This window comes from Diospyros lotus, chromosome 2 (assembly GCF_014633365.1).
Source record: "Diospyros lotus cultivar Yz01 chromosome 2, ASM1463336v1, whole genome shotgun sequence".
Classification (NCBI taxonomy): Eukaryota; Viridiplantae; Streptophyta; class Magnoliopsida; order Ericales; family Ebenaceae; genus Diospyros; species Diospyros lotus.
Window position 1 is genome coordinate 17149154 of NC_068339.1, and position 11432 is coordinate 17160585.

The following is an 11432-nucleotide window of genomic DNA, read 5'->3' on the forward strand; positions in this document are numbered from 1 at the left end:
TTGTTCTATTCTGGGATGGATGTCCCTAAATATCTCAATTGCTAGACCAGCACTTACCATTTATCATATTTATGGTTTAGACTAAAAATTAAAATTATAAAGTCTGAATGTCACTAAACTTACAAGTCATAGCTCCTACTATTTTTAATCTTTTTGACATCATCTCGTATACCCGCACGTTTTGTGTATGCTCCACTGCCATTCTAGCTACCTTCCGGTACGATTTTCGTCTTTATATTTACTTCTCCCTCCAGTTCTCCTTCCAGCTCCACTACACACTTCTCTTTCGGCCTCTCACTGCCTTAATTCTCCACACAGACACAGAAACTTACTCCGTTAGCTTGCGTTGCGTCCATGGCCAGCTCTCGTCAGCTTCTGATCAGCTATTTCCTCGCTTCAATGGCATCGTCTCTCGTCGTCGCGGGACCCCAGGTACCTTGCTTCTTCATCTTCGGCGACTCGACGGTGGACAACGGCAACAACAACGGCCTCGCAACCTCCGCCAAAGCCAATTACACCCCTTACGGCGTCGATTTCCCCGACGGCCCCACCGGAAGATTTTGCAACGGCAAAAATATCGCCGACGTTATTGGTCTGTTTAGCTCTCTTTTCTTCGTTTACTCACCTTGATTTCTTACTTACTACAGTTTGGATTGAGGATCCAGATCTAAGTAAAACCAAAAAACGTATAATATTTAATATTGGAGGGTGAATATATGTACTATCGCCATTTATTAAGTGTCCTTTTCATATACACATTTCACTTAAATGTCATTATACATGCATGGTCTCTGGATGACTTTGATTGCCATGTTTGCCTAGTTTCCGACAATTGTTAATTGCCTATTGAACTCGTAATTAATTGACGAGATTATGGGTAGACCGAGAGGTTATTAGTCTCGAGAACTTAAGAGACACGTTCAAGTAATATTTCCGGGTGAAATTCATAGTATTATTATATATGTAGTGGGTGAGAAGAATGAAGGGAATTAGCTTGGGTCAGATTGAAATGTAAGGATTAGTTCTAAACTATACGAGGACACTTTGGAAAGATTTTGAGTACATTAGTTAATTGCAAACACCCAAACAATTAATTTGAATCGAAAATGCTATTTGAAGACTCAAGTTTTACATTTTTGTTGATACTCTTGATGTTTTGTATATTTATATTGATATGACATATAATAAAAGACAATTTATTACAATGCAAAAGCGATCCAAGTATTTTAACAGAGTTTACGATTTTACAATCACCATTTCATTGCATGCAGCTGAACTTCTGGGCTTCGACAGTTTCATTCCACCCTTCGCAACTGCAAGTGGCACGACCATCTTATCTGGTGTAAACTATGGCTCTGGAGCTGCCGGAATTCGTGATGAAACCGGGCAACAACTGGTGTCTAATATAATAAAATTGACATTTCACCTCTCTCGTCTCGCCGCCATATATACCTTCCACGGCGAAGCACTAAATATATGTACTTTCACAACCATTAACAAGCACTGTTGTTTCTTGCTGCCAGGGGGAACTAATCAGCATGAACAAGCAGCTGCTAAACCACCAAACCTCAATCTCGCGAATCGTCAAGTTTCTGGGAAGCGAAGAAGCAGCTGCAAAATACCTAAACAAGTGCATATATGCAGTTGCAATTGGCAGCAACGATTACATCAACAACTACTTATTGCCAAAGCATTACCCTACAAGCCACATCTATACTCCAGAGGAATACGCAGTCGTCCTTACCCAGCAATATTCTCAGCAGATGAGGGTAAAATCTTCGATCTCCTCCTCATGATTTTCCATTCTTAGATCTTCGTGTTTCGTGTTTCGGACCCCATAATATGGCCGACTCAGATCATTTTGCCCCTGTCAACCGACCCAATCGACTGATATTAAGTGAACTTCTGTAGACTCTGCACAGGAATGGAGCCAGGAAGGTGGCCCTCTTTGGGCTTGGTTTGATCGGCTGCACCCCAGATGAAATGGCCACTTACGGCACCAATGGATCCTGTGTGACCATGATCGAGGACTACGTGCAGATGTTCAATAACCGGCTTAAATCCCTTATTGATGAGCTCAACGGCGATTTTTCTGACGCCAAGTTCGTATACATAGACAGCTACGAAGCCTCACTGTCCGCGGCTTATGGCACCGGTAAGTCATATCTGCATAAATTTGTGTCTCCTTTTTTTTTTTCTTGATTTCTGAGTATTGGTTTCAGGCGTTAGCTATACGACAACGCCCTGCTGCCATGTGTCGTTGAGCCTGGGGAAGGCGCAGTGCGCTCCGGGCACAGTACCCTGCAGCAACAGGAGCTCGTACGCGTTCTGGGACGGGTTCCATCCTACCGAGATTATCAATACGTATCTGGGTGAAAGAGCTTACAGCGCCAAGTCTCCATATGATGCTTATCCAACTGACATCAAAGGCTTGGCTGAGCTGCAACTGGGAGAAGACCAGATTCAGCCCAAAGACAAGCTGAAGAATTGGAGGTGGAGCATGATAAAAAGCCTATTTTCCGGTCCAATGTTGGGAGGCTTTTGATGCATTTTGAGCTCAGCCTTGCACTAGTGTTTCCCCTTCGATTCGATGTGTGATAAAGTTTCAGCCAAATCCTCAAAATGTGGCTGTCCCTTGTTGTCCGACATTGCTTCTCATGTTTGGCTTATGCTAAGTGTCTGTAGCAGCTCCATTCCTTTTGTTGTAGGCTTAATTTGGAGTATTTTAATTTCTTGTTAAATTCAACTCAACTCAGCTATTTTCTGAAAAAGATAATGCTAAATGGTTGGATTTTATGGGCCGAAAATGCAAGCGGAATGGGCAATTGGACCACTTTTTCCCAGCTGGTACAATTATAGTGACGGTACAAGTAGGGCCGGCCAGAATGGTCTGATTGCCCATTCAGCATTCAGCTGTGCAATCCAATTATTTGTCAATCTCATTATTCTTTTTAAAAACTTTCTTTAGTCCGTAATCACCGACGAACCAGTCTCCGAAGGAACATGTTGCCAACGTCATAATGCAGCAAAACAGCTCTTCTGTGTCAGGGGCCGATCGGGAAAGGCTGATTTTTTTTTTTTTTTTTTTTTAAGATAAAAAGTTGCACATCATAAATTTTAAAATAGACTGCAATTTTTTTAAATTAAATTATTATTAAAAAAATATTTTTTTCATTAAAAAAATTTAATTTAATAGTGGGCTGCAACCTACATGTGCGCGCCTGATTATCTCTATTTCAGTGTGGATCAGATATCTTACTCCTTAAACTTGAAGAAATATGAAAATAATAATTAATAAATATCTCTTAATACATTCTTTATTATATTATAAATAATAATATAATTCTTGTTTTTAATGTGATAATATTGGATCTCATGCTTATTAGAGATGTCAAATGGGTTAATTTGCTCAAACCAATAATTCTTGTTTTTAATGTGATAATATTGGATCTCATGCTTATTAGAGATGTCAAATGGGTTAGGCAACTTGGCCATTCTTTGTTGTGTCAAATGCAGCTCATCTAATTTTTAAAATTTTTAAGAAGTTTAAAAAACAAAATAATAAAAAAATCATTTAATAACTTTATTTTTTGTGTTATTATATATCTTATGATTAAATCCTGAACAGTGTCAGTCCCACACAGTCGATTAAGCCTAACCAGTACACAAATTGCCATTATTTTCAGTGGCCACAATAGAAGCAGAGCAAATAACAGTTCCTATTGGAAATGTGGGTGAGAGAGAGAGAGAGAGAGCATTTGGCATTTGTACAACTTCCTTGCAATTAAAGATCAAGCTTGCAGTCAGCAACCTTCTTCCAGGATTCAAGAGTATTGTCTTCTGTGTCCGTTTCGTACAGAGCAAGCCGAGTTATCTGGAAGCTCAGGCTGCCGATGCCCTCGTCAAGTATGTTAGCTTTCTCTTGAGCTCTCTGTTTCTCCTCATCGGACAAATCCCCGTACAGGAGGCTCAGATGCGGCATATAAGCTGCGAGATTTATGCAAGTTATTAACCGGCAGCAAAACACAAGTTTGAAATCACTCTAAGAAGGCGTTAAAGTTCGTCCCCCCTTGTCATCTCCTTGTTTTTCAAGTTCACATACAAGAGGAACATTTAAGGCAATGGTGGTAAACTTCAAGTTGTTTCTATTCATTGAACTATCTATCTGTAAGCATTTTTAAACACACGCATATTGATAGCTTTGCCAACAAAAAATGGTCAAAATGTAGGAAAGAATCTTGAGAAGTTTCAATCGTAACAAGCATCACAACAACTTATGTCAAACTGAGATAGGAATAGGATTCTCAAATCTCAATCATCAACTACTACCACATCATGCTACTATGCAAATGTAGAAACTGTAAAGGAACTTCGATCTAATCTAGATGACAAACGAAGTATAGCAGTGATAGAAATTGCTTCTTATTTTCTTTTAATTGATTGCATAAACAAACTAAATGATTTCAATTTGTCAGAGAGTCACATAGCCTGAAGGGTCGACTTACAGGTTGAGCTCTTGTAACCAAAATGGCTGGTGCAATGTGAACTAGTCTCCATTACCTGTTTTAAGAAATTCCCAATATCAGATTACATTCAGTAACACGGGCATATCACTTGCTATATTGATGGAGAAATCATTGAAGAAGAAACAGAAAGTAACTCCAAACCAAAGTTGAATGATGCCTCACATTTGGTTGCTGAAAAATGTAACAAAACAAAACAAACAGGCATGTACTTGAGAGTTGAGATCAAGTGTTTCAAATCATCGTCAGGTCCGCAGCGAGCTTAGCCTCTCCCTTTTTTGTTTCTTCTCCTATTTCCTTTCCTTTTTATCTGTAATCCTTAGTTCCACAAAATAGTGGCCCCAGTTGCAAATGGTACTGATAGATGTGCATATATAGCTTCATGTTTCCACTTCTTGTAACAAATAATATTTGGATTGAAATGCACAAACAAGACTAAACATTGAAGATGACTATTTGACATAAAATAAATTCTTAGGCCTCTAATTTTTAAGCATTAGTTTGCAACTCTAAACCCAGTCAGTGGGATTTGGTTCCATCCAACAGAAACTTGTTCAATTAGGGTTTAGGGTCAGGCATTGCAGCACTTTTGATGCCTTCCGTGATGGTTGAAGGTATGGAAAGATTAAAAGATTGGCTGAAATATTTTACTCATGAGTTTTGAGCTATTTAGTAATTTGGAATTAGTATTATAAATGTCAACTTTACGAATATACTTTGTACTCTAATCTATTAATTAGAAGAGTAACTAGTTGTCTTCATCATAAAATATTAACATTCGTGCCGAAAGTCTAACAACGTTTAGGGAGGTGTTATGTGTGTAGCCTTTGTGCTCTCTATGTTTTTTTAGGGAAGTAACTGAGTGTTTTTATTATAGAATGTTAGTATTTGTCTCAAAAGCCTAAAAATGCTTAGAGAGGTGAAAAAGTGGTGGTCTTTGTCTTCATAAAACCAATTGCGGCTATTCGCGGCTTCCTCCAGCAGGTTCTCTTTTTGTATATGTTGTGAAGAATGTCTTCTTTCGTTTTGGTTGTTGATCTTATAGTGATTTGTGCTTAAGTCTGTTTTTCTTTATGAGGCTCAAGATATGCCTTAACTAGTTTTTTCATGTTAGTAGTTTTTTCTCATCTTGTGTTGTTGCTCGAGACTTGCCTTAGCATAGCTGTTGTATACTCTTTTTTCTGTTCAATAAAAGTCCCATTTACAGATAAAAAAAAACTGTTCAATTAATTCTGAAAGTCAACTGAAGAATCGCCAGAAGAAAATTGGGGAAGAAAAGAAAAGAAATTTTTATAGTAGATGAATCTTCAGTCAGTTGCACTTTATTCTACTTAGTTAGGGTGAGAGATACCAAGTTCATGATATTAATTCACTTCTGAATCCAATTAACAATACAAATTCACGCACAAGAAGGGTGTGACAGAATTTCATGCTCACCCAGCCCTTTAGCAAGGGAATAAAGAAACAAAGTTTCTATCGATCATCTCAGTATATATATATATATATATATATAAAGCTTTCAAGAGATGGCGGGTTGAAAGAAGATAATTGACCGGAGAAACTCAAAATTACCTCAGGGGTGGGGTGGAGGAGGAGAAAAACGCACTGGTAGAAGAAGATGCCAGTGGCCACCTTCTCCACGGCGGCGGGATAGGCTTTGAGGCCATGACAGGCGGCGCGGAACTTGGAAAGCGCGTCGTCCTCCGTCAGAGCTATGGCGCCGACGACGGTGACATGGGGCTCAAACTTGGGGCCGCCGAACTCGGATCGGAGGCCCTCCATCAGCTTCTTGAGACGCTTCGTGACGTCCTCGGGCGGAAGAGCCCACACCGAATACACCCGATTCAGGGGCTGCTGCGATTGGCCAACTGGAAGGGCCGGAGACGCCATGAAAATGAAGAAGAAGAAGAAGAACAAGGGACAGGGGAGAGGAACCGAGTATTGGGAGACGATGGGAAGGGATCTAGAGGAGGAGGAGGAGGAGAAGAGAAGCGAGGATTGGAGGGCGATGGGAAGAAGAACAGCCCATGTTCCGATTCTTCTTCGTTTTAAGTATTAATGGGAAACGAATATGATGATAATATTAAATAGTAATAGGGGGATCAGGGACGTTGCTGGGTTGCGGAGAAGAAAAGCGGAGAGTGGAGTCGGTGGCAATCGGGAAATGGATATGAAACGGGATATGCCATAGAGGGCACTAACATCCTCTGCAACTATAGTACACCAAAATTTGCGTACAAACTGTTTTTCAATTCGTTGGCCTCTACCAATCCCATCCCTTCTCCCCTCTTGCGCTTTCAACTTTTATGTATTTGAAATATAAGAAATGCCCTCTCGAATGGGTTAAGGTTGACCATGTATCGCAGAGTAACGCTATTTGGCCACTCACAAGTAAATGGCAAATTTATTCATTGAGCCAATTATGAACATACTCTCAATTCTAAGCCAGAACCCGTGCAACCCTTCCCCCCCCCCCCCTCTCTCTCTCTCTCTCTCTCTCTCTCTCTCTCTCTCTCTCTCTCTCTCTCTCTCTCTCTCTCTCGTGCAACCCTCGTTCCTCTCATTTCAATTGTGTCTCTCTTTCTTTCCCTTCTTCCCACGCTTCCCTTCTTCTTCTTTCGATCGTTAAGCTCGTCTTCCCCTACCCGTGCGACTGAGCCTTCGAAGCTCCTTCGTCTCGTTCCAACTATCTATTTCTCGCTCTCCCACCCGTGCGACTGCATCTCCGGCATCCTTTCGACTCACTCCAATCCTCTCTCTCTTATATGTCGCACGTCTTCATTAGCTCTGATCTAGAATGAGGTAAGTCTTATAAACACATCCACAATGATTTTCAACATGAATCCATGATATATATATATATGCGCTATTTGGGTTTGACCGAAACTTTAAGCTTAGATCTACAAAGATTTGATTGTTGGATCTTGTTGATTTTTGGGTATATTAGTCGATGGACCCTTGGGTGTCAGGTAATTGCCTCTGATTGTCAGAAACCATCAGCCACGGTGGCCGATGGGGATTGACAATGCGTATATAGACGGGTGTTGGGTTTGGTCGAACGTTTAACCTTAGATCTAAGGAGATTTGACCGTTGGATCTTGCTGGGTTTTGGATATGTTGGTCGATGGGCCCTTGGGTGTTGTGTGGTTAACTGCATTTGATCTCCAGAAACCACCAGTTACGATGACACGTAGCGACTAGCACTGCGTATATAGGTGGGTGTTGGGTTTAAATCTACGAAGATTTGATTGTTGGATCTTGTTGGTTTTTGGGTATATTGGTCGATGGACCCTTAGGTGTTGGGTAGTTGCCTTTGATTGCTAGAAATCATCGTCCACGGTGGCCGATGGGGACTAGCAAAGCATATATGGGCAGGTGTTGGGTTTTGTCGAACGTTTAACTTTAAATCTAAGGAGATTTGACCGTTAGATCTTGTTGATTTTGGGGTATGTTGGTTGATGGGCCTTTGGGTGTTGTGTGGTTAACTGCCTTTGACCTCTAGAAACCATTAGCTACGGTGGCAGATGGACTAGCAGTGCATATATGAGCTGGTGTTGAGTTTGGTTGAATGTTTAACCTTAGATCTAAGGAGATTTAGCTGTTGGATCTTGCTGGTTTTTGGGTATGTTGATCAATAAACCCTTGGGTGTCGAGTGGTTAACTGCCTCTGATCGCCGGAAATCACCGGCCATGTTTTTCAGTGGCAACTAGTAGTGCATTTTTAAGTTGTAGCTGAAAATTAAAAATCAGATCTACAAAAATTTAACTGTTAAATCTAGCCTATTTTTGTGTATGTTAACCCCATTGACTTGGTGTTTTTAATGGTAAGCTTTGATTGTGGGAATCTTCTGCCGAGGATTACTGGTAGCGGCAATTGTGGCTGGTTAATGTGTTTTTGTGTGTACATACATACATACATATTTATATATTTCCCTTTTGCTTTTGTTTTTCTTGTTTGCATATGTTATTTTTTTTTTATGGTGATTTGGTTGTTGAAATGAAAATTAAAAAACATGATTTGTTTTGAATTGCAAAAGAACATGATTTATTTTTTTATTGTGTTTTGTGTGCATCTAAATGTTGAGAAGGAGTTTGGGGTATTCTTTACGAAGAAGAGGGAGAATCGGGCCTATATGACAGTGCCGTCGAACGGAATTCAATCTTTGGTAAATGCAGTGGAGAAAAACTTATAGATGGTATGTTGAGACACAAATCAGTTTAAATATTACTTTGTAATTATTTTAGTTCCTATATTATGGGAATGTTGATGTTGATGATTTAGTTATGTGGATGCAGATGTTGAATGTGATATTTAATTATGGGTTTGTATTGTAAAGATTGATTCCATATGTGATATTTTGAATATTGTGAAAGTTAAAATGAAATGATTTGTTGAAATTTGAATGTCAAAAAATTGAATTGGTTTGTATTTGTTTTGTGGAACTTTGAAGTTAAATTATTAGGTTTAATTAAAAATTGAATGGTAAATAGTCATTGTTAATTTTATTTGAATTTAAATATTAATTAATGTGTATATATATTTTAAATTTATATTAAATAAGATAAAAAAATTTATTAAGTCAATTTAAACTATGTCCATCTGTGTTTATCATAAATTGATTCCGTCTTCAGTCTTCAAAATGAAATTTTTTTAATTTTAATCTAGCCTAATCAATTAAATAAAGTTAACTATATTTGGATGCACACACAACATAATAAATAATCAAATTATGTTCTTTTGTAACTCAAAACAAATCATATTCTTTAATTTCCATTTCAACAATTCAAATCAAACTCACTCAATATACGAAATTAAATGCAATCATATATTCTTACCTCTTTATAGATCGACGTCGAAGACGCTGTGGCACGAGACGAGCAGAAGAGATGAACGAAATCGTGGGAAACACGGGCGAGAGTGTGAGAGATAGAGAAAGGTCCAGAGAGAGAGAGATTTGATTTTAAAACTACTACTATCCTCCTTTAATTCATTGGAGATATCGCAATATCTCTAAGATGACATTGAGGGTGGCCAAATCGCAATATCTCTGGGATAACATTGAGGGTGGCCAAATAGCATCGCTGGTTTTTCACAGTGAGTTGTGAACATTGAAGGTTCGGTACGTGTTTTGATTTAAATGGGCCATGGGTCCATCCAAATCCAATCTGACTAAGCTTGGGTTTGATCCAAGTTCATTACGAATGGATTTGGATCATAAATCTACTTTAAATTGGGTCTGGAACAAACCCAATTGCTTGACAAGCCTAGCATAGACCAATATAAAGAAAATATTCAATCCAACGGTAACAACAAATATAAATTTTATCAACTACTACCAAAAGTAGCACGAAATACATAGACATACAGAAGGGGGTGATACAACAGGCAGCTACGTACGTTAATTCACATACGCACACTTAAAGCATACTACACCCACACAGAAATATATATATTGCATCCACCGTCTTCCCAGATACACCCTGCAGCGACTAGTGCTTCTATTTGGGGCCATATATATATATATATCTGTAGTATTCATGGAAACGGAGCTCTCTTCTTCATCTCAGTGGGCTCAACATGGATGGCAAAGCCCTTGCCGTGGTGCTTCCAGTAGTCGGCCAGCTGGTTAATCCTTTCCGGCCCATCGATATCCAACCTCGCATTCCTCAGAGCTTCCGTCGAGATGTTGTACTTGAGATCCCTCCTCTCTACCAGATCCGGCCTCACCATCCCCGTCTGCGGCGACATCATCAGCACTGGCGGACCTAATGGCAGCCTATCCCCTGCATGCCCATCATCATCATATATAATAAATTAAACCCCTAAAAATTCATTCGCGCATCCTCATCAAAATCTCTCCCAAAAACACAAAAATTGTATAATCGCAAACACCACACTTCTCCTGAACCATGGATATATATATATACAGAGAGAGAGAGAGAGAGATTATTGTCACCTCTGTCAACCTGCCAGGTGCACCAGAATTTGCCGTAGGTGTCGGAAAGATTTTTGAGCTCCGGCTTCATTACCATATCCGGCACCCGAGGATTCACCCACAGCCCTGATTTGATCTGAACCATCATAATTAACTCGCATCATTTTTCTCACTAATAAGTAAAAGGTAAATTGTACCCAAATGTTGGCCCTATATAGTTTAAAAATAATATCTTCGGGACTTCATATAATTAATTTTTTGTTAAACACCTCCTCAAGAAATATTTTTAAAGCAACACAACACAAAAGGTTCCAGTGCCAGCGCCAAAATCACCATAATCGGGCCAAAATCACTGTGCTAAAAAGAAATGTAAGTGCAGTAGCATCACCTCGTACGCATGGGAGTGCCAGAGCTTCTGTTCCTCAGGCGGCAGTGTCTCGAAGATCCGAGACGATATCATATATTCAACCCCTGAAATTGAATGCATCGTACAAGCATTCGTGAACCTTGTCAGAGAACTAATTAGTAATGAAGGATATATATATATATATTTATAAAGCTATTAATTATATATTACCGATGAGGTGGCCATTGCGGTCATCGCTGTCGTATACGGGGCACTGGAGGAAGTCCTGGTTAGCCCGGGTGATGAAATGGTGAGTCTCGATCTGGCGAGTGAGGTCGTGGGCGTACATGGCGAAGGTGCAGACGTGCTGGTTCATCTGGTTCACCGGCTTCAGGGACTGTATCATCTCCGCCCCTTTGTCCAGCATGTGCTGCTCCGCGGACATTGGCTTTCCCGGCGGTATCGACTCCCCTTTGTCCGGCGCCAGCCCCGGTACGTCTCCTCCGTCGCCAGAGGCCATTCCAAACAAACCACCAAGATCTTTAATTCGCTAGGTTAATTAATTTCTAGCCGATTATGAAGATGGATTGATATCGATTTTGCGACAGAGAGAGACGGATAGGTATA

General features: G+C 39.9%; 3 protein-coding genes across 3 annotated transcripts; 1 reads left to right on the top strand and 2 right to left on the bottom strand.

Annotated features, from left to right (window-relative positions):
• The first annotated feature begins 206 nt into the window (after nucleotides 1-206).
• On the top strand, nucleotides 207-2794 carry LOC127793998 (GDSL esterase/lipase At1g29670-like). Its single transcript, XM_052324854.1, has 5 exons — nucleotides 207-592; nucleotides 1272-1396; nucleotides 1524-1769; nucleotides 1912-2155; nucleotides 2223-2794. Exons 1-5 carry the CDS (start codon nucleotides 355-357, stop codon nucleotides 2543-2545), a joined length of 1176 nt encoding a protein of 391 aa, XP_052180814.1. The 5' UTR covers nucleotides 207-354; the 3' UTR covers nucleotides 2546-2794.
• Nucleotides 2795-3573: 779 nt separating this feature from the next.
• LOC127795992 (cyclic phosphodiesterase) lies at nucleotides 3574-6882 on the bottom strand. The gene is made up of 3 exons (XM_052328002.1): nucleotides 6096-6882; nucleotides 4506-4560; nucleotides 3574-3987 (listed from the first exon to the last, which is right to left on the bottom strand). The coding sequence occupies exons 1-3, from the start codon at nucleotides 6411-6413 to the stop codon at nucleotides 3785-3787; spliced, it is 576 nt and encodes a 191-aa protein (XP_052183962.1). The 5' UTR covers nucleotides 6414-6882; the 3' UTR covers nucleotides 3574-3784.
• A 3155-nt stretch (nucleotides 6883-10037) lies between these two features.
• On the bottom strand, nucleotides 10038-11432 carry LOC127795778 (oil body-associated protein 2A). The gene is made up of 4 exons (XM_052327669.1): nucleotides 11037-11432; nucleotides 10848-10930; nucleotides 10481-10595; nucleotides 10038-10307 (listed from the first exon to the last, which is right to left on the bottom strand). The coding sequence occupies exons 1-4, from the start codon at nucleotides 11323-11325 to the stop codon at nucleotides 10060-10062; spliced, it is 735 nt and encodes a 244-aa protein (XP_052183629.1). The 5' UTR covers nucleotides 11326-11432; the 3' UTR covers nucleotides 10038-10059.

Coding starts and splice junctions, on each gene's coding strand:
- LOC127793998 (XM_052324854.1), top strand. CDS start 355: ATGGCCAGCTCTCGTCAGCTTCTGATCAGCTATTTCCTCGCTTCAATG. Junction 1,397..1,523: donor ATGAAACCGGGCAACAACTG/GTGTCTAATATA, acceptor TCTTGCTGCCAG/GGGGAACTAATCAGCATGAA. Junction 1,770..1,911: donor AATATTCTCAGCAGATGAGG/GTAAAATCTTCG, acceptor GAACTTCTGTAG/ACTCTGCACAGGAATGGAGC.
- LOC127795992 (XM_052328002.1), bottom strand. CDS start 6,413: ATGGCGTCTCCGGCCCTTCCAGTTGGCCAATCGCAGCAGCCCCTGAAT. Junction 4,561..6,095: donor TCCTCCACCCCACCCCTGAG/GTAATTTTGAGT, acceptor TTCTTAAAACAG/GTAATGGAGACTAGTTCACA. Junction 3,988..4,505: donor TGGTTACAAGAGCTCAACCT/GTAAGTCGACCC, acceptor TAAATCTCGCAG/CTTATATGCCGCATCTGAGC.
- LOC127795778 (XM_052327669.1), bottom strand. CDS start 11,325: ATGGCCTCTGGCGACGGAGGAGACGTACCGGGGCTGGCGCCGGACAAA. Junction 10,931..11,036: donor CCGCAATGGCCACCTCATCG/GTAATATATAAT, acceptor ATTCAATTTCAG/GGGTTGAATATATGATATCG. Junction 10,596..10,847: donor GGCACTCCCATGCGTACGAG/GTGATGCTACTG, acceptor ATGATGGTTCAG/ATCAAATCAGGGCTGTGGGT.